Source organism: Schistocerca piceifrons, chromosome 1, assembly GCF_021461385.2.
Source record: "Schistocerca piceifrons isolate TAMUIC-IGC-003096 chromosome 1, iqSchPice1.1, whole genome shotgun sequence".
NCBI lineage: Eukaryota > Metazoa > Arthropoda > Insecta > Orthoptera > Acrididae > Schistocerca > Schistocerca piceifrons.
In genome coordinates, this window is record NC_060138.1 from 367,541,130 (window position 1) to 367,564,351 (window position 23,222).

General features: G+C 41.2%; 1 protein-coding gene across 1 annotated transcript in view; it reads left to right on the top strand.

The window, feature by feature from the left end:
• The window catches only part of LOC124802739 (zinc finger protein-like 1), a 37,985-nt gene that overhangs the window by 1,139 nt on the left and 13,624 nt on the right, over positions 1 to 23,222 (top strand). Inside the window, exons 2-3 of the mRNA XM_047263725.1 lie at positions 13,861 to 13,972; positions 19,104 to 19,297. Of these exons, the coding sequence (XP_047119681.1) occupies positions 13,861 to 13,972; positions 19,104 to 19,297 (306 nt within the window). The remainder of the gene's footprint in view (positions 1 to 13,860; positions 13,973 to 19,103; positions 19,298 to 23,222) is intronic.

Genomic DNA, 23,222 nt, shown 5'->3' on the forward strand with positions numbered 1-23,222 from the left:
GTCTTTGGACTGAAGGCCGCCAGTACCACAACAAGAACAACAACATGGAATAAGAAATGTTCCACCCTCAGTGTTCTAAATCATATCAGATAATTAGCTTGATTCTCTCTCTAACACCTTTCAATTTCCAATTGAAAGTTTCGTGGGTCAGATCACCATTGTGTTGTGGATCAGCAAAACATCTTAGAGTGCTTTTCGAAATAGTGCTTCTGGAAGTGAAGAACAATTTTCTTTCCTGATCTTGTAATTCACAGTTTGTGAAAGCTTCAACACTTTTGTCAGAATGAACCCTGAAGTCTCTAGCCTTCCCCCTGTCTTGCACAACCTTCACATACATTGTAATACCTGCTAAAACTAGATATCAACAGATACTCTTGTTATTCAGTAATTAATATGTCCAGAATATCTGCAGCACTGTAGGCAGTAATGCGTTCCTCACATTATTGTTATTAAGATTCTTCCTCTGTTTTTTGAGACATTTCAAATGTGTGTGTTATCCACTTCGAACTCTGTACTGCCGTAAATAAATACCATCATGTCTGTTAGTAAAATACGATACTTTATACTTCTCATTAAGAGTATATACCTAGATGACAGGACATACTTGTGATGCAGTTGAGGACACTGTTTTCTATAGGTCTTCTGAAGTATTAGCTGCTGTTGTGTGCTTGGACATTAACATTGGTCGTGGATCTACTGATCTTCCTCATTGTTGAGTGAGGCATACTTGATGTTATTTGTGGGTAAATTCATGGCTTTCTATCCATTGTAATGTTACACAGAGATTCCCAATGTAATTGAACAATGCACCACATTAAATTCTCTCAACTTATTTTACCAAAACAGAAAGGCAATCACTTGGTTAAGTGGTCTGACTGTCATTCTCATATCACACATAGTGTGTTAATTTAGATATGAACGAATGTAAAAACAGATGGTGAGGGTGACCATCAGTGGTTGTGGGGTCGACAGAAGCGTACGATCCCACGCTCGGCTTTGACCCGTGACGTAAGGGTGTTGTGTGTGACGTCATGACGGCGCGGAGTTTGGTTTGAGTGTGGCTGTCTCCAGTTCTGTTTTATCTTATTTTATTTACTTTTCTGATCTGTTCGTTCTATCTCGTGAGATTTTTTTAAATTTAAAAACACTTATTACTTATTTTAATTATCTGTTTCCTCGAATTTCTGTTTTAGTTTATTATATTTATCTTTCTGGTCTGTTCGTTCTATCCTGTGAGATTTTTTTTTTTTAAATGACAAAAAACACTAATCAGCTACTGAAGCATCTTTATCTTCTATGGGTTGCATTGGTTATGACCCCTGGGGAGGTGGGTGGATATTCATGCATGGCTGTCTTCACTTACACGTTGTAGCTACGCAAGGCGTCTAAATTTGTTTATATTTAGTTTGCCCCCCACCCAAAACACCCCATTTCCCGCGCTTGTCCCGTTAGTGTCATTAGGCTTCTTGTGGAAAGTGTGTGTGTTTGTTTTTGTTTCCGCCATATTTGTGACGTCATGGGTCAAAGCAGACGGGTGGGATCGGACGCTTCCGTATTTCCGTGGTTGTGCATTGTTGCAGTTATTACAAGGAAGAGGACTGTGTGTTGACTTCTCGGCATGTGTAATAGTGTTATATGTGATTCACAGATTAGAAACACTTATGCTATTCTTCATTTTGTTCCCATCTCATTGAGTATACATTCAGTGGCTTAAATGGATGCTCCATCAAAGTGGCACATTGGTATAATTCTGGTTCTGAATACAGGAAGACTATGTTTCAAATTAACCCCACCAATTCCCTCTTCGTACACCCCTCCAAAACCCTAAAAACACATTCTGAATACCAACCCCCAGAAACAACAGCCCCCCACGTCCGTAAACCATCCGGAGACTTATCCCTCTCATATTTCCTCTTACCAAACTGCAACTTGGCAACCTCAGCCCTCACCTCAGGCCCACCCAGCTTACCCCTGTACTTAATATATTCAGAATAGACTTCCCTAAACATGAAAACCAACCTAAAACTGTCCTCTTGCTCACACAAGTCTCATGCGCACAAAAACTATGGGAGTATCTATAACAAAAATAATAAGTCATCAAAACTATCTCTCTCTGCCCAACCTAGATCTCTCGAACCAGGTACCATGCCTTATGGAGCGCCAGAGGTTATCCCTTCGGCACCGCCACATTTAGCAGTCCCTGGTCTGAGACACCGGAACTCTGGCTAACCACACATTCTACTTGCACACGCCGCATTTCACAAGAAGCCCAAATAGTTGCAGGAACTTAATGAGGGACAGCATATCATCCCCCATTTCAGCTCGCAGACGCACACTATTGTACTTAGAAGTCATATCCATACCTAACAAAAGCAACCACAAATTAAATTAAATGACTTACCACGTGACAAGCAGCAAATGACACTGCAATAACACAAACACAACAGAAACTTAATTCTTAACTCACTGAAACCAATTCATGTTCTTCTATAACAGTCACGGCCGATAAGTGTCCAGTTCAAGTAGCGATACCCAAATGAACCCAATACACACACCACCAGGGGACACCTCCGGCTGCAACAAGACAACATCTACAAACACAACACACTCATAAACTAAACTCCCCACCATCATAAAGTCACACACCACAACACCCTTATGTCACAGGCCAAAGCCAACGGGTGAGATCGGACGCCTCCATTGACCCGTTATGGGCTGATAATTTGTGAGTGTGGAGCTGATGCCTAATAGCATCCCAGCTGTGCTCCATAGGCTTCAGATCGGGTGACTTTGGTGACCGACATGTCATGAGATTACTGTTATGCTGCACAAACCACTGTAAAATGAATCTGGCTTTGTGACAAGGACAGTTATCTGCTGGAAGGTGCCATTTCCATCAGAGAAGACATCAAGCGTGAAGGGATGCGGTTGATACACAGTTTTGATGTAGTTCACAGCTGTCACGGTGCCTCCAATTATTACCACATGACTCTTGGAAGCCCTGGTGAATGGCCCCTGCAGCGTAATACTGCTCCCACCGGTCTGCATCTGTGGCATGGTACTTCCTGTCATACCCATACCCAAGCCTGGCAAGAACAAACACCCATTTCTCTCACCATCTGTGTTTGCAAGGTGGTGGAACATATGATTCATGCCTGGCTGCTATGGTTGCGTGAATTTCGCAATTTACTTACCACTGCACAGTGTGGACTTCGAGCATGCCATTCTGTGGTTGACTGTCTCATTACCTTGTCCACTCATGTCATGAATGGTTTTCTGCAGAAATACCAGACTGTGGCCATGTTTTTCGATTTGGAGAAAGTCTGTGACACCTGCTGGAGGACTGACATCTTCCGTACTCTCTACACCACTCATGCATGCCCCATTTAATTCAGGAATATTTCAAAAGACCGAGTTTTCAAGGTACATGTGGGCTTTTCTTTGTTGGGCACCTTTATCAAGGAAAACGGTGTGCCTCAGGATTCCATCCCGGATGTCGTCCCTTTGCTATTGCCATCAACCCCATAAGGGCCTGTCTGCCTTCAGGCATCTCCGTCTACTGTTTTGTTCATAATTTTGTGATCTATTGCAGTTATCCATGGACTTGTCTCCTTGAGTGGCATCTTCAGCGATGTCTTGATCTCTGTACTCATGGAGCATCGGTAGTGGCTTTCGCTTTTCCACTGACAAATTTCTGGCAGCGCAATTGGTTTCTTCCACTGTCTTTACATCTTGTGCCTGTTGCTCTTCTGTTCGTTGAAACTTTGAAATTCCTGGGGCTCATGCTCAACAGGAAACTTTCTTGGTCCTCCCAAGTACCTTACCTGGCCACCTGCTGTACACAGTCCCTCAATGTCCTATATGATCTCAACAGTATTTCCTGGGGAGTGGATCAGACCACCCTCCTTTGTTTGTTTCAGTCCCTTGTCTGTTCGAAACTAGACTATTGGTGTTTCATTTAAGCAGCTGCACATCCGTCCCTCTTACGTCGTCTCAATACTGTCCACCATCGTGGCATCTGTTTGGCCACTGGCACCTTTTGCACTAGCCTGGTTGAGATTTTGTCTGTCAAAGCTGCCAAACTACCACTGTCATATCTCCTTGACTTTCTCCTCAGCAGATACTCATGCTGTTTGTCTGCCATGCCTGGCAACCCATCCTACTCCCTTTTCTTCGATGACTCCTTTGATCGCCAGTATGGGGCCCGTCCCTCTTCTCTGTTACATCTTGGAGTTCGCTTTCACCTCATGCTCTGGCAGCTTAACTTCACAGTACCTGCCACTTTCCCGATGGGTGTGAACCCTTCACCACTTTGGCTTTGTGCAGCGGTCCATGTTCACCTTCACCTTAATTTGCTTCCCAAAGACATTACTCCAGCCTCACTCTATCACTTTAAGTTTCACGACCTTCGCACGGAACTTCGCGATTGTACCTTTGTGTACACTGATGGCTCTCGGACTGACCGTGGAGTTGGGCGTGCCTTCATCATTGGGGCCAACGAGTTTCGGTATTGGCTTCCGGAGCACATCTTAATATTTACAGCATAGTTCTTTGCCCTGTATCAGGCCATAAAGTACATTTAGAGACATAGGCTTTTCAATTGCAGCATCTGCTCTGACTCTCTGTGCCCTTCAGAATGTCAGCGCACTGTCACCATCCTTCCATTAGTGCAAAGGGTCCAGGAAAGCTGTCACATTATCATTCTTGGTGGTGCCACTGTGATGTTTATGTGGGCTCCTGGTCATGTCAGTCTGATGAAAAATGAGGCCGCTGATTCTGCTGCCAAGGCTGCAGTTCTCGTACCTCATCCTGCTAGTTCTTCCATTCCCTCTGATGATCCCTGTGTTGCTGTCTGTCGGCAGGTGGTGTCACTTTGGCACCATCACTGGTCCTCCCTTCATGGTAACAAGTTATGGGGAATTAAGCCTCTCCCATTGAATTGGACGACCTCCTCTCAGTTCTCTCACAGTTCGGAGATCGGTTTAGCTAGGTTGCATATTGGGCACTGTCTTTTTAGCCATCGCCATTTGTTAAGTGGTGCTCCCCTCCACTATGTGCTTATTGGCCTCAACCATTGATGGTTCGCGATTTCCTGATGGCATGCCCCCTTTTTTTTCATTCTCATTTATGTTTGCCACCTGAGTTATCGGCCGTTTTAGTGAACAACGCACAGGCTGTTGACTGTGTTTTACTTTTTATCGTCATAGCAATATTGCAAAGGACATTTGATCTTTCGATCAGGACCTGCATTTCTCTATGACATATTTTATGGACCTTTCTCCAACTCCCTGTTTTTAGCTGCCTTTCTTCCATTGACTGGGCTTCACATGTAGACTTTTTTAGTGTTCTAAGGTTCTGACATGGACTCGTATGACCTCAGTTGTTTTTGCACCCCAAAACAAAACAAAAGCACTGCCCTCACGCCATCCCCTGGCACACAGTCATCATGCTCGCTCTCCAAGTAGGAATACTGAAGATGGTAATGTGTAATCTGGTAGCCAATAGGCAAAATAAATGAATTGTGGCCATAGACTAAAACTTATGCTTTTTCAGTATTGTATTGGTTGCTGTTCCGCAAATAGTATGTTGGCACTGTGCGCTGTAGATAAGTCGTATAGTCAGTATTGCCTCACTTGTTCATACATTACTGTGGAGCTGAAAATCTTTCCTGGGATCAGCTTCGACCAGTCTTTTCATTTTTCTATAAACAGTTCATGGCAGTCTTTCGCAACCTTGACTTATTAAACTGATGCTACTGTAATATTCACATCTCTTGGCAACTTCCTGCTTTGGAATTGAAATTATTACATTCTTCTGGAAGTCAGGATATTTTGCAAGTCTGGATATCTTGCTTACCTGGTGGAACTGTTTTGTCATAACTGGGACTCCAAAATTTCGAAAGAATGTTGTCTGCATCGGGTGCCTCATTTCAACTTGTGTTTTTCAGTGCTCTCTCATGTTGTTCTCACAGTATCATGTCTCCCTTCTCGTCCTCATCTACTCCTCAGTTGGCTCATTACTCTGTTGAGAAGTGTGTGCATGGCAGGCATTTGTCCCCAAGCCATTGCAGTACTACTTCCTTTCCTGTGCTGCAATTTTAATCTCAGGATATATCTTTTTTCCAACTTATTGCCCAGGACAGATTCCCTGCTGACAATCTAGCTTGCTCATAGGATGTGAATTCTGGCAACTTCCACTTTGTTCCTTTCTTTTACACCACATATTTTGGTTCATTAATGTTTGGCCTCCAAATCTGGGTTTGACCTCCACCCTTCTTTTTTTAAAAAAAGGTGACTGGGGTTCCTGAGTGCCCCGACCAATTATAATTTATCAGTTTTTATTGCACCGGTTGTTTTGAGTTACAATTGGTATGTTACTCACCTTCACCAGTCCAAGAGAACACCTCCTGCAGGACTCCATACTTTATTATCGTCATCAAAGTCATAGTGATCTGTCAAATCACCGGTCACTTCTGTGTTGTTTGTTGATGGCTTTTGCATTTGATAAAATGCAAGTCTTGCATTTCTGTCATACTATGGTCCATTCTGACCCAGAATTCAATTTGGGTATGCAGCACTTGGAAGTTGTTGCCTATTCTTGATTTTTGGATCTCTTCTTTGGTAAAAAGCTGACATGCCTCCTACCATATTCATAAACTAAAGACAGTCTTAATCCAAAAGCTTAATGCTTCCTACTTCCTCGCCTACCCCTCTTGGGGTGCAGATCATGCTACTGCCTTCCTTATTTACCAGTCACTAATCTCATCCTCCCCCCCATGAACCATGGACCTTGCCGTTGGTGGGGAGGCTTGCGTGCCTCAGTGATACAGATAGCCGTACCGTAGGTGCAACCACAGCGGAGAGATATCTGTTGAGAGGCCAGACAAACGTGTGGGTCCTGAAGAGGGGCAGCAGCCTTTTCAGTAGTTGCAGGGGCAACAGTCTGGATGATTGACTGACCTGGCCTTGTAACACTAACCAAAATGGCCTTGCTGTGCTAGTACTGTGAATGGCTGAAAGCAAGGGGAAACTACAGCTGTAATTTTTCCCGAGGGCATGCAGCTTTACTGTATGGTTAAATGATGATGGCGTCCTCTGGGGTAAAACATTCCGGAGATAAAATAGTCCCCCATTCGGATCTCCGGGTGGGGACTACTCAAGAGGATGTCGTCATCACTAGAATGAAAACTGGCGTTCTACGGATCGGAGTGTGGAATGTCAGATCCCTTAATCGGGCAGGTAGGTTAGAAAATTTAAAAAGGGAAATGGATAGGTTAAAGTTAGATATAGTGGGAATTAATGAAGTTCGGTGGCAGGAAGAACAAGACTTCTGGTCAGGTGACTACAGGGTTATAAACACAAAATCAAATAGGGGTAATGCAGGAGTAGGTTTAATAATGAATAGGAAAATAGGAATGCAGGTAAGCTACTACAAACAGCATAGTGAACGTATTATTGTGGCCAAGATAGATACGAAGCCCACAGTGGTGCAAGTTTATATGCCTACTAGCTCTGCAGATGATGAAGAAATTGAAGAAATGTGTGATGAAATAAAAGAAATTATGCAGATAGTGAAGGGAGATGAAAATTTAATAGTCATGGGTGACTGGAATTCGTCAGTAAGAAAAGGGAGAGAAGGAAACGTAGTAGGTGAATATGGATTGGGGGTAAGAAACGAAAGAGGAAGCCGCCTGGTGGAATTTTTCACAGAGCACAACCTAATCATAGCTAACACTTGGTTCAAGAATCATAAAAGAAGATTGTATACATGGAAGAAATCTGGAGATACTGACAGGTTTCAGATAGATTATATAATGGTAAAACAGAGATTTAGGAACCAGGTTTTAAGTTGTAAGACTTTTCCAGGGGCAGACACATACTCTGACCACAATCTATTGGTTATGAACTGTAGATTAAAACTGAAGAAACTGCAAAAAGGTGGGAATTTAAGGAGATGGGACCTGGATAAACTGACTAAACCAGACGTTGTACAGACTTTCAGGGAGAGCATAAGGGAACAATTGGCAAGAATGGGGGAAAGAAATACAGTATAAGAAGAATGGGTAGCTTTGAGGGATGAAGTAGTGAAGGCAGCAGAGGATCAAGTAGGTAAAAAGACAAGGGCTAGTAGAAATCCTTGGGTAACAAAAGAAATATTGAATTTAATTGATGAAAGGAGAAAATATAAAAATGCAGTAAATGGAGCAGGCAAAAAGGAATACAAACATCTCAAAAATGAGATCGACAGGAAGTGCAAAATGGCTAAGCAGAGATGGCTAGAGGACAAATGTAAGAATGTAGAGGCTTATCTCACTAGGGGTAAGATAGATACTGCCTACAGGAAAATTAGAGAGACCTTTGGAGAAAAGAGAAGCACTTGCATGAATATCAAGAGCTCATATGGAAACCCAGTTCTAAGCAAAGAAGGGAAAGCAGAAAGGTGGAAGGAGTATATAGAGGGTCTATACAAGGGCGATGTACTTGAGGACAATATTATGGAAATGGAAGAGGATGTAGATGAAGATGAAATGGGAGATATGATACTGCGTGAAGAGTTTGACAGAGCACTGAAAGACCTGAGTCGAAACAAGGCCCCCGGAGTAGACAACATTCCTTTAGAACTACTGACAAACTTGGGAGGGTCGGTCCTGACAAAACTCTACCATCTGGTGAGCAAGAAGTATGAGACAGGCGAAATACCCTCAGACTTCAAGAAGAATATAATAATTCCAATCCCAAAGAAAGCAGGTGTTGACTGATGTGAAAATTACCGAACTATCAGTTTAATAAGTCACAGCTGCAAAATACTAACGAGAATTCCTTACAGGCGAATGGAAAAACGTAGAAGCCGACCTCGGGGAAGATCAGTTTGGATTCTGTAGAAATATCGGAACACGTGAGGTAATACTGTACGACTTATCTTAGAAGCCAGATTAAGGAAAGGCAAACCTATGTTCCTAGCAATTGTAGACTTAGAGAAAGCTTTTGACAATGTTGACTGGAATACTCTCTTCCAAATTCTAAAGGTGGCAGGGTTAAAATACAGGGAGCGAAAAGCTATTTACAATTTGTACAGAAACCAGATGGCAGTTATTAAGAGTTGAGGGACATGAAAGGGAAGCAGTGGTTGGGAAGGGAGTGAGACAGGGTTGTAGCCTCTCCCCGATGTTATTCAATCTGTATATTGAGCAAGCAGTGAAGGAAACAAAAGAAAAATTCGTAGTAGGTATTAAAATCCATGGAGAAGAAATAAAAACTTTGAGGTTCGCCGATGACATTGTAATTCTGTCAGAGACAGCAAAGGACTTGGAAGATCAGTTGAACGGAATGGATAGTGTCTTGAAAGTAGGATATAAGATGAGCATCAACAAAAGCAAAACGAGGATAATGGAATGTAGTCGAATTAAGTCGGGTGATGCTGAGGGAATTAGATTAGGAAATGAGACACTTAAAGTAGTAAAGGAGTTTGGCATTTGGGTAGCAAAATAACTGATGATGGTCGAAGTAGAGAGGATATAAAATGTAGACTGGCAATGGCAAGGAAATCATTTCTGAAGAAGAGAAATTTGTTAACATCGAGTATAGGTTTAAGTGTCAGGAAGTCGTTTCTTGAAGTATTTGTATGGATTGTAGCCATGTATGGAAGTGAAACATGGACGATAAATAGTTTAGACAAGAAGAGAATAGAAGCTTTCGAAATGTGGTGCTACATAAGAATGCTGAAGTTTAGATGGGTAGATCACATAACTAATGAGGAAGTATTGAATAGGATTGGGGAGAAGAGAAGTTTGTGACACAACTTGACTAGAAGAAGGGATCGGTTGGTAGGAAATGTTCTGAGGCATCAAGGGACCACCAGTTTAGTATTGGAGGGCAGCGTGGAGGGTAAAAATTGTAGAGGGAGACAAAGAGATGAATGCACTAAGCAGATTCAGAAGGATGTAGGTTGCAGTAGGTACTGGGAGATGAAGCTTGCACAGGATAGAATTGCATGGAGAGCTGCATCAAACCAGTCTCAGGACTGAAGACCACAACAACAACAACAACAACAACAATCTCATCCTGGCAGAACTATGTTGGTCTGGTTTATGGCTCAGGAGCAGCTTCAGCTTAGAAATTGTTAGACCCAGTCCATTATCATGGATTAAGACTGAAGACTAGCCACTGGTGCCTTCATGATTCGTCCCATGGACATTTAAACAGATTTGCCTTGACTGTATTTTAATTTGTAGTAACTCAGTGGGCATTACCGATATTACTCATGTTATCTTGTGGCACCTGCTGTTCATGACTTTCTGTCTGACCTTAGACCTACAGTATTCTCATTGTCTTTCTCTGAGTCCCACGTCGTGTGTATCTCTTGGAATGAACTGGCAGACCAGTTGGCTAGAGAAATGCTTACTCACCCAACATTCATTTTGATGGTCCCAAGTGCCGTTTTGTGGGTGCAAATAAGACCTCTTGTCAGCATGCTCCTCCTTCTTCCATTCCTCCTGGAATGAATCCACTGTCCTATGTTGCCTCTGCAATTGACCATACCAAATTAAAACACAACTTTATCTTATGTGAGAACCACCTTGCTGAAGTGGTAACACCGGTCCTCGTCAGGTCATTGAAGTTAAGTGCTGTTGGACTTTGCTAGCACTTGGATGGGTCACTATCCGGGTGTGCCAGGTGCTGTTGGCAAGTGAGTTGCACTCAGCCATTGTGGGGCCAATTGAGGAGCTACTTGATTGAAAAGTAGTGGCATCGGTTCCTGACCACATGCCCTTCTGTATCCACATCCAGTGAGCCTAAGGGTTGAGGATGACATAATGGCTGATTGGTACTGTTGTGCCTTCAAGTCCTGTTCAGATGGTGTTGTTTTGAATGAGGCATCCCCATGTTGTATTTGCGGAACCTTACAGATATTAGCTGTAGCCTCATGCTGCTTTCTCCCTCCACATTGTCATGCATTAAAAAAAAAATTCTGTATGTATTTTATTTCTCTCAGTGTTTAAAGGCTGTACAGATTAGAGAGCTAATTAGCTTATTTTCCTCGTTAAATTTTAAGTGTACTGACCATGGCAATCTTTCTTGGGGTATCCTCCAGTGACAGGCTACAGTTTTTAGGTGCCTGGGTTTTATCTCACTTTCAACCATACAGCTATTGGCACACGAATTTTCAACCACAACTTGGGTGCGAGACATGGAGCTCTCAGTTTTGCTTTTCTCTCTCCACAGTGTTTTACATGATGTTCCAGTGCAACAAGGGACTGATAACCAAAATGTTTAGTTCCTTTATATCATCATCATCATCATCATCATCATCACCAGACAATAGCTCACCATATGGTAGACTACTCTCTGTTTCTGGCTCTCCATGCCAAGCGTTGTTCTCTGGATTCTTTGCCTCTAAAGTTGGTAGGTGGCATCCAAACAGATGAACTGGTTCTTTATTTTCCCCGAGAAAGTGATTTTTGTCCTCAGTTACAAACATTTAAACTGTCTTCAGGGTTAGAACTGGGTTGTCTGCTACCACATCCTGCCTGAATGTGGGGACCTCTTGATCTGTCTCCTCTGCCATCCACCTTGCTCACCCCCCCTTTTTTTTTTACATAGTTTCAATTTCTGTTAGCCCTTTTTTTGTTGCATCCTATTTTACTTTCTTAGGAGTCACACACTGATGAAGGCAAGACCTTAAGGATTCTTTATCCTTGACCTTACCTGATGATGAAGAATAGTTGAACAGCTTTTCATTCTTCCTACAAGAGTGTAGACCCTCTGTTCTCATCTTTAACACTCCCCACCCCCCATCGTGCATGCTGAGCCTGGGGGGACTCTCACCTGCACCCACTCATCTACTTACCTAATTCTTTCTCTTACCATATTTTACTTTTGTCTGTCTGACTGATGTTCATTGCATTTCTAGCTTTCTTGCTTTTACTATTACAGATCTCCTGGCTAGAAGGCTTTATTGATTCCATTACTGTCTGAGCCCTTCATTCGCTTGACGAGGGTCAGATGTGAGTGAGGTTTCTCTTGCCACAGATCAAGCACTGTGGGAGCCCTCATCTGCTCTCTGACATGCACAGCAGCTCGATCTGTATACTTTTACACTACCTCTCTTCAGATGTTTTCTCTGCTTTGACATCGATATTGCTGTCAGTTCCTCAATGTTTCATTCCAGATGGAGTCTCTTGAATGAGGGGGAGACGACCTTGTCACACACACACACACACACACACACACACACACACACACACACACACACACACACACACACACACACACTACCAATCCGTTTTTGCATTTTAATGGATCAGTGCATATACATTCATTTTACATATAAACATTTGTCGTTTGCATGTTGCGTCTGCCCACCAGCAGCTTTTATGTACAACTTCCTTATGCCGTAAGCTCTAAAATGTAACTGACTGCTACACCAAGCACGTGTCTGATAAAGATAGTGCTAAAACAAAGATAATTGATATAATTTAATGTGTTTAACAGCACACTTGATTACAACAAACAGTGTTAACTTCCATACAATAACAGTAAATATTTCAGTGAAATATGTGAAGCAACAAGCAAAATAGTTGTTTTAATTTATAGGCGTATATTTTTGGATGAAATACAGAAAAATTACAAAAATTTGATTTGAAAAGCATATTAGGATTTGTCAGCACCTGTTCATGAAATGTGCAATATGTGGCCATTTGAAAATTGTGAATGAACTAGTTGATACCCAATGACTTGAAAATAACATGCTGATACTCCTGATAACATTATACCGTTGATCTTTGGAACCACATATAGAACGGATTTGTAAGTAATTTGTAAGTAAGATATTTCATAATAATAATGTTGCATGTAACATAGTGATGTGCTGTAACTGTGCTGATTCTTGTGTGTGAAGGGATTCACTAGTCTATCTGCATTTTCAAGTGTTTCTTGGATGGACAAGAAAGGAGAGAACGAGAGGGGTGGCATGAGTGAGAGTGATGTAATGTTTGCTCAAGTCTGTGTAAATTTTATAGTGTAAAGTGTGACCGCATGTCACATATAACTCTTTCCACATAAACTAATAAAATTGCTAAGCAGTGATGAACAGATTGATGCACAATAATTTCTTGACATTGAATACACAAATTGAAATTTGATTAGTGATTGAGATCATGCAGGAGAAGTTTTATTGGCCCATATCAGAAGTATGAACAGTTGAAGTAAGTTGATGTATCTGTCTGTGTCAGTCAAGTATGGGGTTCACATGAGTGCAGTTACAGTTGTTTTCGCACTCTGAATAGATTACACTCTGAGTAAAATTCACAAAAAGACTTGAATTGCTTGTGATGTATTGACTGCAGCATGTGATAACATCCCTTTTTGTCCAAATAGGAGCAGTAAATGAGAAAAACCACAGAAGTCAATTAACAAACTTGCATCAAACTTCTTATGATTGATCTCTGAGCTGGAGTAGTGCTACCTAAGTTGCTTCTTGACAGTCACTTCTTTTTCATGTAAATCTTGAGCAGAGAAGTTGAAATGAAACTCAGCACACTGTTTGTACCACTCGGCATATGGCTTAAACGTATTTTGGTTGCCAAAAACGTTCTTGAGACAATAACACTTCAGTTGTTATGAATATGTATTATTGTATGTATGTAGGTGTCTGTACATAAAGAGAGATCTACAGGTTGTTTGTTTGAAGCAGTTTGTCATTGAAATATATTGAAACTGGTAATTTGTGCTCAAAAATAGCCAAAAGATGCCACTTTGTTGTATTTTATTCTTGTTTTTCTATCAAAATATTACTGCACAACACTTTTTGATGTTATTTTTATGCCCATTGGCTATTAAAACTGTTTCAATTCTGTTCCAGTGCATAGTCCAGTCGTATCTACAATGGCTACAGGATAGCGATTACAACCCAATATGTGAACTATGCACAAAGGAACTGGCAGATGAAGACTGCATTAGGCTGATATGCTATCGTAAGTTTTCATGCTAGTCTGGTGATTTGAACTACATGTGGAAATAGTGTTTTTAGCTGCACAAATTAATAGTAAAGGCAAAACCAACATATTTATAGAATACATGATTGATTGAAGATATTTTCACTAGTATTATATGCTGATGACAAAAGAACAGCATTGGTCTTTGTTTATGTTATTAAAATTATCAAAATGAACTGCTGAACAGAATAATGCACTCCCAGTTTCATTTCTTGAAATCTCTAGTCTTGGATGACAGGATGGTAAGAGATTGACACTTCTCCTTTCTCCCCTTCAAATAAATAATTGCTAGGTCCATACAGAATGGTCACATACTCAGAAAATTACATATATCTTCAGTTTTGCTGATGAGTTCATCTGTTAACTCCTTGGCATCCTGCTAATGCTGTGGTTGAACTCTTCTAACTACCCATTCCCCCACCAATTTCCTCTTTCACTTGGGTTAGATTTGGAAGATTTGTTTGTGTCATCTCTCTGTAGACATATTTTTTTCCTCCATTTCATCATCCAGCCCTCACTTTTTTTAACATAGTATTGCCATACGTGATATTTCACCCTGTGTGATACAAAATAAGTCCACATAAGAGTACTGAAACCCAAAAGCATCTATTTTAGGCAACATACACTGGTTAAACATCTTGTGCCAGGATTACCTGTAGTATTTTTTAAGATGGCATTTACAAATTAATCTGTGTTTCTACATAGAAGTTTGTTGTTTCATATTTATAATTGTCATCTCTGACAATACACACTAACAACACATTAAATATACTTGAGACTGAGTTAAACAATGAAGAAACATGATCGTCATATTGGTACACTTTTCGGTTTGCTGGAATGCTCAGCATATCACTACATTACAGATGAATGGACTCAGTTGCAGATGAATATGTGTGATATTTAATTGTTTGCGCGCATGCATCATGAACACATTTATTGTTCTTCAGTGATGTTTCCTGTCGGTTGTGATTCACTGTAGCTTCTGAGAGGACTGTTTATTTAAAAGCTACTTAGTTTGCAGCAGCTGGAGAATTTGTGCAATGTTCATAGGTAAAGGGCAAGTGAAACCTATGCCTTCCCCTATAGTGTATATATTTGCCAGTTTGAGGTGGCAGGGGAACTGAAGTTGTCTTTTGTTGCCAAATAAAGCCATTCACAGTTTAATTCTGTTAATAATAACTGTGCTTAAAATTTGCTGCTGAAGCAAATCCTTTCATCCAGCAGCTCATTGCTTGGCCCACTTAGTCACTCATTTTCTCATGCCCAATTTTGTTTTCTACCTCTGATTCCTTTCTTTATTACTCAGTTGCTGCAAGTGTTGGTATATTACATTTACAATTGACTGTTTACTGACAACTGTCTACATACCCCTCCTCTACACATTCTACTCTTAAGAGTATACCCAGTTAGTGGCATGGGAGGGAAGCTGCTCCTCTCCCGTGAAAGGGGGGGGGGGGATGGGAGGAAGAAATCTTCACTAATTAAATTCACATTCCACCCTACCACACACCCTGGTGTGCCAGTACATTATTGGCACGAACAAAGTCAGACATATGTACAAATCTTGTCTCTCTGTAAAGTATGATGCAGGTATGTGGTACTAGTTCTAAAGTTGTAGCATTAATATGTTTGTTGATAAATAAGCAATGTTTTTTTACTAGCCTTGTGTAAGGGATTGTTCTTTGCTTCTTCCAATTGCCCTCCCTTCCTTTCCATGAAACTAAATGTGTTCGCACTGCCCCTTCCCCAGCTGTGATCCTGGTTAACTCTTGTTATACTTATGATCATTCTACTTAATGATTAAAGATTTGTTTCTGCTATCTGTTTTATGTTCATCAGTGTTATTTCCATAGCTTGAAATTGCATCTTTGTTGCTACCAAAAAGATATGGTTCAGCCATTCTGGGGTTGGTATTAAATAACACGTGTTTAGTATAAGACCTGCTGTACCTAATAGTTAAGAACAAAAATGACAAAATCAACATACTATGCTTAGAGTAATCTCAACTCAACACTCCACCACTATGCTAACCAGGTAGCACTGTGATATCACCCTGAATGAAGATAGATACTGTACTTGTGATTACAGTGCTGCCAAGGTGACATTCTTTGAAGTCTATTTTGTACTTAAAATACACTGATGAGTCAAAACATTGTGATCATTTTCTTAATAGCATGTTGGTCCACCTTTGGTGCACAATGTTGTATGGGTTCAGCAAGTCCTCGGTAGGTTTTTGGAGGTATATGGCACCAAATGTTTATTCAGACTATGCAATTCCCATTAAATTATTGGCTTGTGGGCGTCAATTTGGTGTCCATTATGTGCTCAGTCATGTTGAGATCAAGTGACTTTGGTGGTAGAGATATCAACGTGGTTCACTACAATACTCCTGTTCTTGTGAGAAGAACACTTATTCTTCTGGAAGATGCCATCGCTGCCAGGGAAGACATAAAGCAAAGATGCAGGTGGTCTGCAATAAAGTTGATGTAGTCCACAGTCATTATGGTGTCTTTGATTACAACCAAAGTCCAGGTGAATCTCCCCCATAGCATAATACTGCTCTCACTGGCATGCATCTGTGGTGTCATGCATGTTTTGCGCAGTAATTTGTGTGAATGATAGCATGTTTGGACAGAACCATCAACCTGGTGTTCTAATAAATGTGATTCATCTGCCCAAGTGAAACGTTTCCATTGATCCGCAGTTCAACATCAATGAAACTGTGCCAACTGCAGTCGTAATTGATAATGTCGTTCAGTCAACGTGGGATCACGTTGGAGTAATCTGCAGCAGAACTGCATATTTGACAATGTGTGCCTAATGGCATGCTCTGGAACACTTGTGCTTGCACTAGCATTATGTGGTGGAGTGGACAGCCCTCCGACCTCCACATTCTATGATGATGCACGGATGTCCACCACCTTGCCATTGACAGTTTGTTTCACCGTCCTTCACCCACATTCCGTGGATGCCCACAACAGTAATACATGTACAGCTGACCAGTTTCGCCATGTCAGAGAAAAAAATTCCCATCCAACAGGCCATAACAGTCTGCCTGTTGTCAAATTTGCTTATGTCAGTGGATTTTCCCATTTGTGACCCTTGTTGTGCTACAATACTTCCCCATTCATTTCTGCTACACTTACAAACTTTGCGTAAAAAGTCACACACTCACAATGCTACCAGATGGGCATTAGTCTCACTATGGACAGTAGTCACAATATTTTGGCTCATCAGTGTATGTACCAATTTATACACAACAAGCACCTGATATAAGATCCTAATACACGGAGCAAATATAGTTTTCAGACATCAGTGATAATTTGCCTGCAACTTCTTATGTTTCTTCTGTTGTTAACAGCCAATGATTCAATAGTTATGGCACCAGCATGTAGTGACACACTCCTTGAAGCTGTGAGGTTATCATACAATCTCTAATTGGTTACTTTCCATCATTATAACAAGCATGTCCTAAGTATCTAGAACCTAAAATTTAGAAATTCCTGTGATATGAACAGTTCAGAAAAATATAATTTATGTTTGTTCAGGAGAACTAAAACTGTAGTGACAAATTACATACAGGTAGTTTTAAACTTTGAGCACTTTCAGCAGTGAACATGAGAGGAGGACTGGAACAGGGAGAGAAAGAGGAACATGATAAAACACGAGTAATGAATATAGGTGAAGAGAAAGTTGTGTGACACATTGAGAAATGAAAAAAGAAAGGAGCATGATTGGGAGAAGATTGGAGCATTTGCTTTACTATTTGACAGGAAGAAAGCTGACATTATGTTAAGTTTTAGGAAAATGTTATCAGGTTGGCAGACTGGAGTGCTTCACCTTCTTCTTAAAAGCAGTAGAGCATTAAATTGTGTGCAGAGTGCAGGGTAGCAACAGAGGAGGAGATGGTGAATGTTTTTGCTTATGGTTGGGCACAGGTATGTTACTAAATAATTGGGACCAGAGGAAGGCAACATCCACTTGCGATAGGACCATTTTTAGGAAAGCACTGTGCTGTTCAAATCAACCTTCGGGTTGATAGCTTTTATATATTACCATAGAAAATGCTGTATTTGATCTTGTGTAATTTCAAAGAAAATCTGCTTCTCTTACTTCACATGTTCTTAATAATGATCCTGGTTTAATCATAGCTTCTTTTTGGTACAGCATAATTGACAGCACTCCATCACATTTATCTTGTTAATGTCCATACCAATTTTGCTGGAGTGTATTGTATGGTCATCGCTATTCACTGTAAACTGCTCTTTAAATTTAAACCTTAAAACATAATTATCAAGCTGTTCTGGGAACACACATGCGCGCGCGCGCGCGCGCGCACACACACACACACACACACACACACACACACACTACTAACTAATATTTGAAGTCACTCGCCCTGTTACTTACAGAGAAACCTACAGTTTAACATGAACACTTAACTATGGTACAGCTTGGCATTTTTCACTTCCATAGATCGTTGTCAGAGGAGGAGGAGGCAATAATCTACAGAAAAAATCATAGGACTGATAAGGGATTAAATCCGAAATCTTTGGATTTGTAGTCTGACAATTACTTATCCATGAAGCCGCAGTTCATAAAATTGAAAGTGAATGGTTGAGACCTGGTGCTCACTCCAGAAGAATGAGCATCATTTTTCTGTTTGCTGATAGGTTAAACCTTGCCTATCTTTCACTTTTATGAGAAAGTATTAGTGAACTGTGTCATCATTAAGGCAAATTGCTGTGGTGCTTGGTTTACATCAGAAATGTTGTAAAGAGAAGTTCATCTATTGCCTGTTAGGGTGTGTACGTTGTGTATCTACAGAACAGTCTTGTGAATTGATTTGTCCCCACTTTTGTAAGTATTACATGATATTTTATGACACATAGATAAATAAATAAATACAGAACTTACTGCCTTGTGAGGTATGTGATTGACACACAAAATTGTAGATCCCTAGTTCAGTCAATAAATCATAATGCATGAACTGAAAAGGGTAAAAGAGAATGTAGTTAAATTTTTATCTCTCACTAGTTTTACAGTAAGTATATTTGCAATTTATACTGCTTGCAGAAATGAAGTAATAGTCTACTAAATGGTGTTTCAGATGTCTATCACTGGGCATGTTTGGATCAGTATGCAAGGCAGTTGCCACCTACAACTGCACCAGCGGGGTACACATGCCCATCATGTCGTGTTGGATTGTTTCCAGCACCCAATTTAGTTTCACCAGTGGCAGATGTCTTACGTCAGCAGCTTGCTGGAGTAAATTGGGCTCGTGCTGGTCTTGGCTTACCTCTTGTAAGTTATTTCTTCATATTAGTTTGCTGTGTGTAGTTTTAAATAGAAAAAAATGAACATATATGGAAATAGACTGAATGTCAAGAAGCAGTAAGCAGACATTTAAACAGTGGAAGGTCCAGGATGGAATAACAATAATTATAAAGGAATAGATGGCTACTCACCGATAGGTTGGCGTCGACTCGCAGGCTAACACAGTGAAAAAGACTGCTAAACATTTAAGCTTTTGGAAACTAAGTCATGCTTCTGAAATAGAAAACACACATCCATTCACACAGGCACAACTCACACACACAGCCTTTGTATCTGGGCACTGGGACCCAACTCCAACTGTGTCTGGCATGAGCAGCAGCAGTAATATGCTGGGATAGGTGGTGCGAGTGAGGAGGAGGCATAGTGCAGTGCAGGCAGGGTGAGTGACGGCACGGTTGGAGTGGGGAAGATGCTGTCTGTGGTGTCATGTAGGGATCTGGTGGGGACAGAATGGGCTGTTAGGTGCAGCGTCAGGAGACTGTGTTGGGAGGGAGGTTACAGGAGAGAAATAGAAAAGAGGAAAAGACCAGTATTGATGGAATAGAATGTATGTTTAGTGCTGGAGGGGGAGAAGAAAAGGGGTTAGTTAGGTGAAAGAGAGAGAACTGCAATCCACAACCCAAAAACTGGTCCTTACCTTGTAATCCTACATCCCAAAAAAGGCTCTAGTAATTATATTTGCAGTTTATACTGGTTGCAAAAATGAAATAAGTCTACTAAATGATGTTTTAGATGATTTTCACTGGGCACATGCAGTAGTTAATGGCAGGGAATTCAGCCATATACAAACCCTCCCACAGTGATTTCATTCCTGAAATCCTGCAAAATCTCCAGTCCTTCCTCATATCCTTAGATCCATCCCAGAATCTCTCCCCTGAGCCTCACCAATCACCTCCACCATTCCCCAAATACGTACCTTCTGCATGCCTCCCAAAGTCCATAAACCCAACCACCCAGGACACCTCATTGTGGCTGGTTACTGTGCCCTCACAGAGAGAATCTCTGATCTCATGGACCAACAACTTCAGCCTACTACCTGTAACCTACTGTTCCATACATAAGACACCAACCTTTTCATACACTGACTCCACACAGTTTCTGTTCATTTTCACATGGGACCCCACTCTTCACTGTCAATATCACCTTCCATTATACTAATAACCCCATTGCTAAGGACCTTGCTGTTATTGAACACCGCCTTTCCCAGTGTCTGAATAGCTCCAAACCTACAACCTGTTTCCTGGTCACCATGACCAACTGTATCTTCACCCACAATTCTACATACATACTCCACGAGCCAGTTTATGGTGTGTGGTGAATGGTACCCTGTACCACTACTAGTTGTTTCCATTCCTGTTCCACTCACAAATACAGCCAGGGGAAAACGACTGTCTATATGCCTCTACATGAGCCCTAGTTTGCCTTACCTCCATGGTCCTTAAGCAATCTGGACATTGGCAGTAGTAGAATTGTTGCGCAATTAGCTTCAAATGCAGTTCTCTAAATTTTCTCAGTAGCGTTTCTAGAAAAGAATGTCTTCTTCCCTCCAGGGATTCCCGTTTGAATTCTTGTAGCATCTCTACAATACTTGCTTGTTGTTCGATCCTACTGGTAACAAATATAGCAGCCCGTCTCTGAATTGCTTCGATGTCTTCCTTTAATTCGACCTGGTGTGGATCCCAAACACTAGAGCAGTACTCAAGAATGGGTTGCCTGGGGCTTTACATATGAACCACACCTTCCCATAATTCTGCCAATAAAACAGTCGACCATTCACCTTCCCTACCTCAAACCTCAAATGCTTGTTCCATTTATATCGATGTGCAACATTACGCCCAGATATTTAAACGACCTGACTCTGTCAAGCAGGACACTACTAATGCTGTATCTGAACATTATGGATTTGTTTTTCCTCCTCGTCCACATTAACTTACATTTATCTACATTTAGATCCAGCTGCAATTCATCACATCAACTTCAAATTTTGTCCAAGTCGTCATGTATCATCCTGCAGTCACTTGTCTTTGATACCTTCCCATATACCAGTGCATCACCAACAAACAACCGCAGGTTGCCACTCACCTTGTCCACCAGATCACTTTCCAGAAATCTAGCAATATGAAATCTGCCAGTTGCCCTTCATCCACAGCTCACAGTATGTCATGTGAGAAAAGGGCAAGCTGAGTGTCACGAGAGTGATGCTTTCTAAAACTGTTCTGATTTTTTCAGACTCTAGAAAACTTATTATATTTGAACTCAGAATATGCTCTATAATTCCGCTCTAAAGTAATGTTAAGGACATTGGTTTGTAGTTTTTCAAGTCTGTACTTTTACCCTTCTTGTATACAAGAATCACAATCACTTCTTTCCAGTCAAAACAATTTTTTCCAGGCAACTGTCAACAGCATTGCTATACTTGGAGAAATGCATGGAACACACTGTGCTGTCTTTCAGTATATTTATTCACACATATAAATATATTGTAAGACAGCACAGTGTGTACTATGCATTTCTCTAAGTCTTTCCAGTCGCTTGGGACTCTGCCCTGGGCGAAAGATTCATGGTAAATGAAAGTTAAATAAGAGGCCAATGCTGTAGAGTAATCTTTATAAAACTGAACTGGGTTTCCATCTGGGCCTGCTGACTTACTTGTTTTCAACTCTTTTAGTAGTTTATCTGTATTATTATGTCATCCATACTGAACTCTGTGTGATGGTCAAACGACGGTTTGTTTGTATGACTCTCCTGCATGAACAATTTCTGAAACACAAAATTTAAAACCGCTGCTTTGCTGTCTTTGACTGGCACACCAGGCTGGCCAATGAGTGACTGGATAGAAGCCTTAGATCCACTTAGTGATTTTACATGGGACCAGAATTTTCTCGGATTCTCAGCCAGATCTTGTGCTAAGTTAATACAGTAGTAGCTGTATGCTTCATGCATAGCTTTTTTCACAGGTGCACGAATCTCTACTAATCTTTGCCAGTCATCACGTGTGTTCTCTTTTGAACCAAGAGTACAACAGCCTTTGTTTCCTCAGCAGTTTCTGAATTTTTCTGTCCTTAAACAATTTAACAAGCACATACTTGTCCAGAGCACCACTTACAATCTGTTTAGACTTCTCCTTTGAGGGCATCACCTACAAATAAAGCCATGGTACAGCAACAAGCAGCCTCATTGCACCATTCTATGCCAACCATGTTCATGGACCATCTAGAGAAATCTTTCTAACCAACTAGAATCCCAAATTGCTCACTTGATTCAGAGTTATTGGATGTCTTCATGGTCTGTACTGAGGGCGAGGACAACCTATCCACATAATTCCAGAACCTCAACACCTTCTCCACCCTTCGAGTCACCCAACAAATCACCTTCCTCAATGTTGGCCTCCACTTTAAGGTTAGCAACATCGCTACATCCACCCACATCGAACCTACTAACCGCCAACAACACCTACACTTCAACAGCTGCCATCCAGTTTATTCCTAGTCACCTGTGGTTGTCACATCTGTAGTGGTGAGCAGGATCTCATTGAAGTCTTCACATACCAAAATTATTCTCACGACCTTGTCCACAAAAAGAGCTCCTATGCCTTCTCTCTCCAGTCTTCTACCATCTGCCACACACCCACAGTATGGCCACAAAGAAACAGTTCACTCATGACCCAGTACCACTCAGGGCTGGAGAAACTGCATCACATTCTTTGCCAGAGTTTCGACTACCTTCCGTCATGTCATGAAATGAGGACTATCCTCCCCACCATCCTACCCAGCTCTCCTGCAACAGTGTTCCACCACACACCAAACCAACACAATAGATTTGTCCATCCCTATTCCACGCTTGCTTCCAATCCCTAGCTTCGCCACTCAAATACATGCAGGAGACCTACATG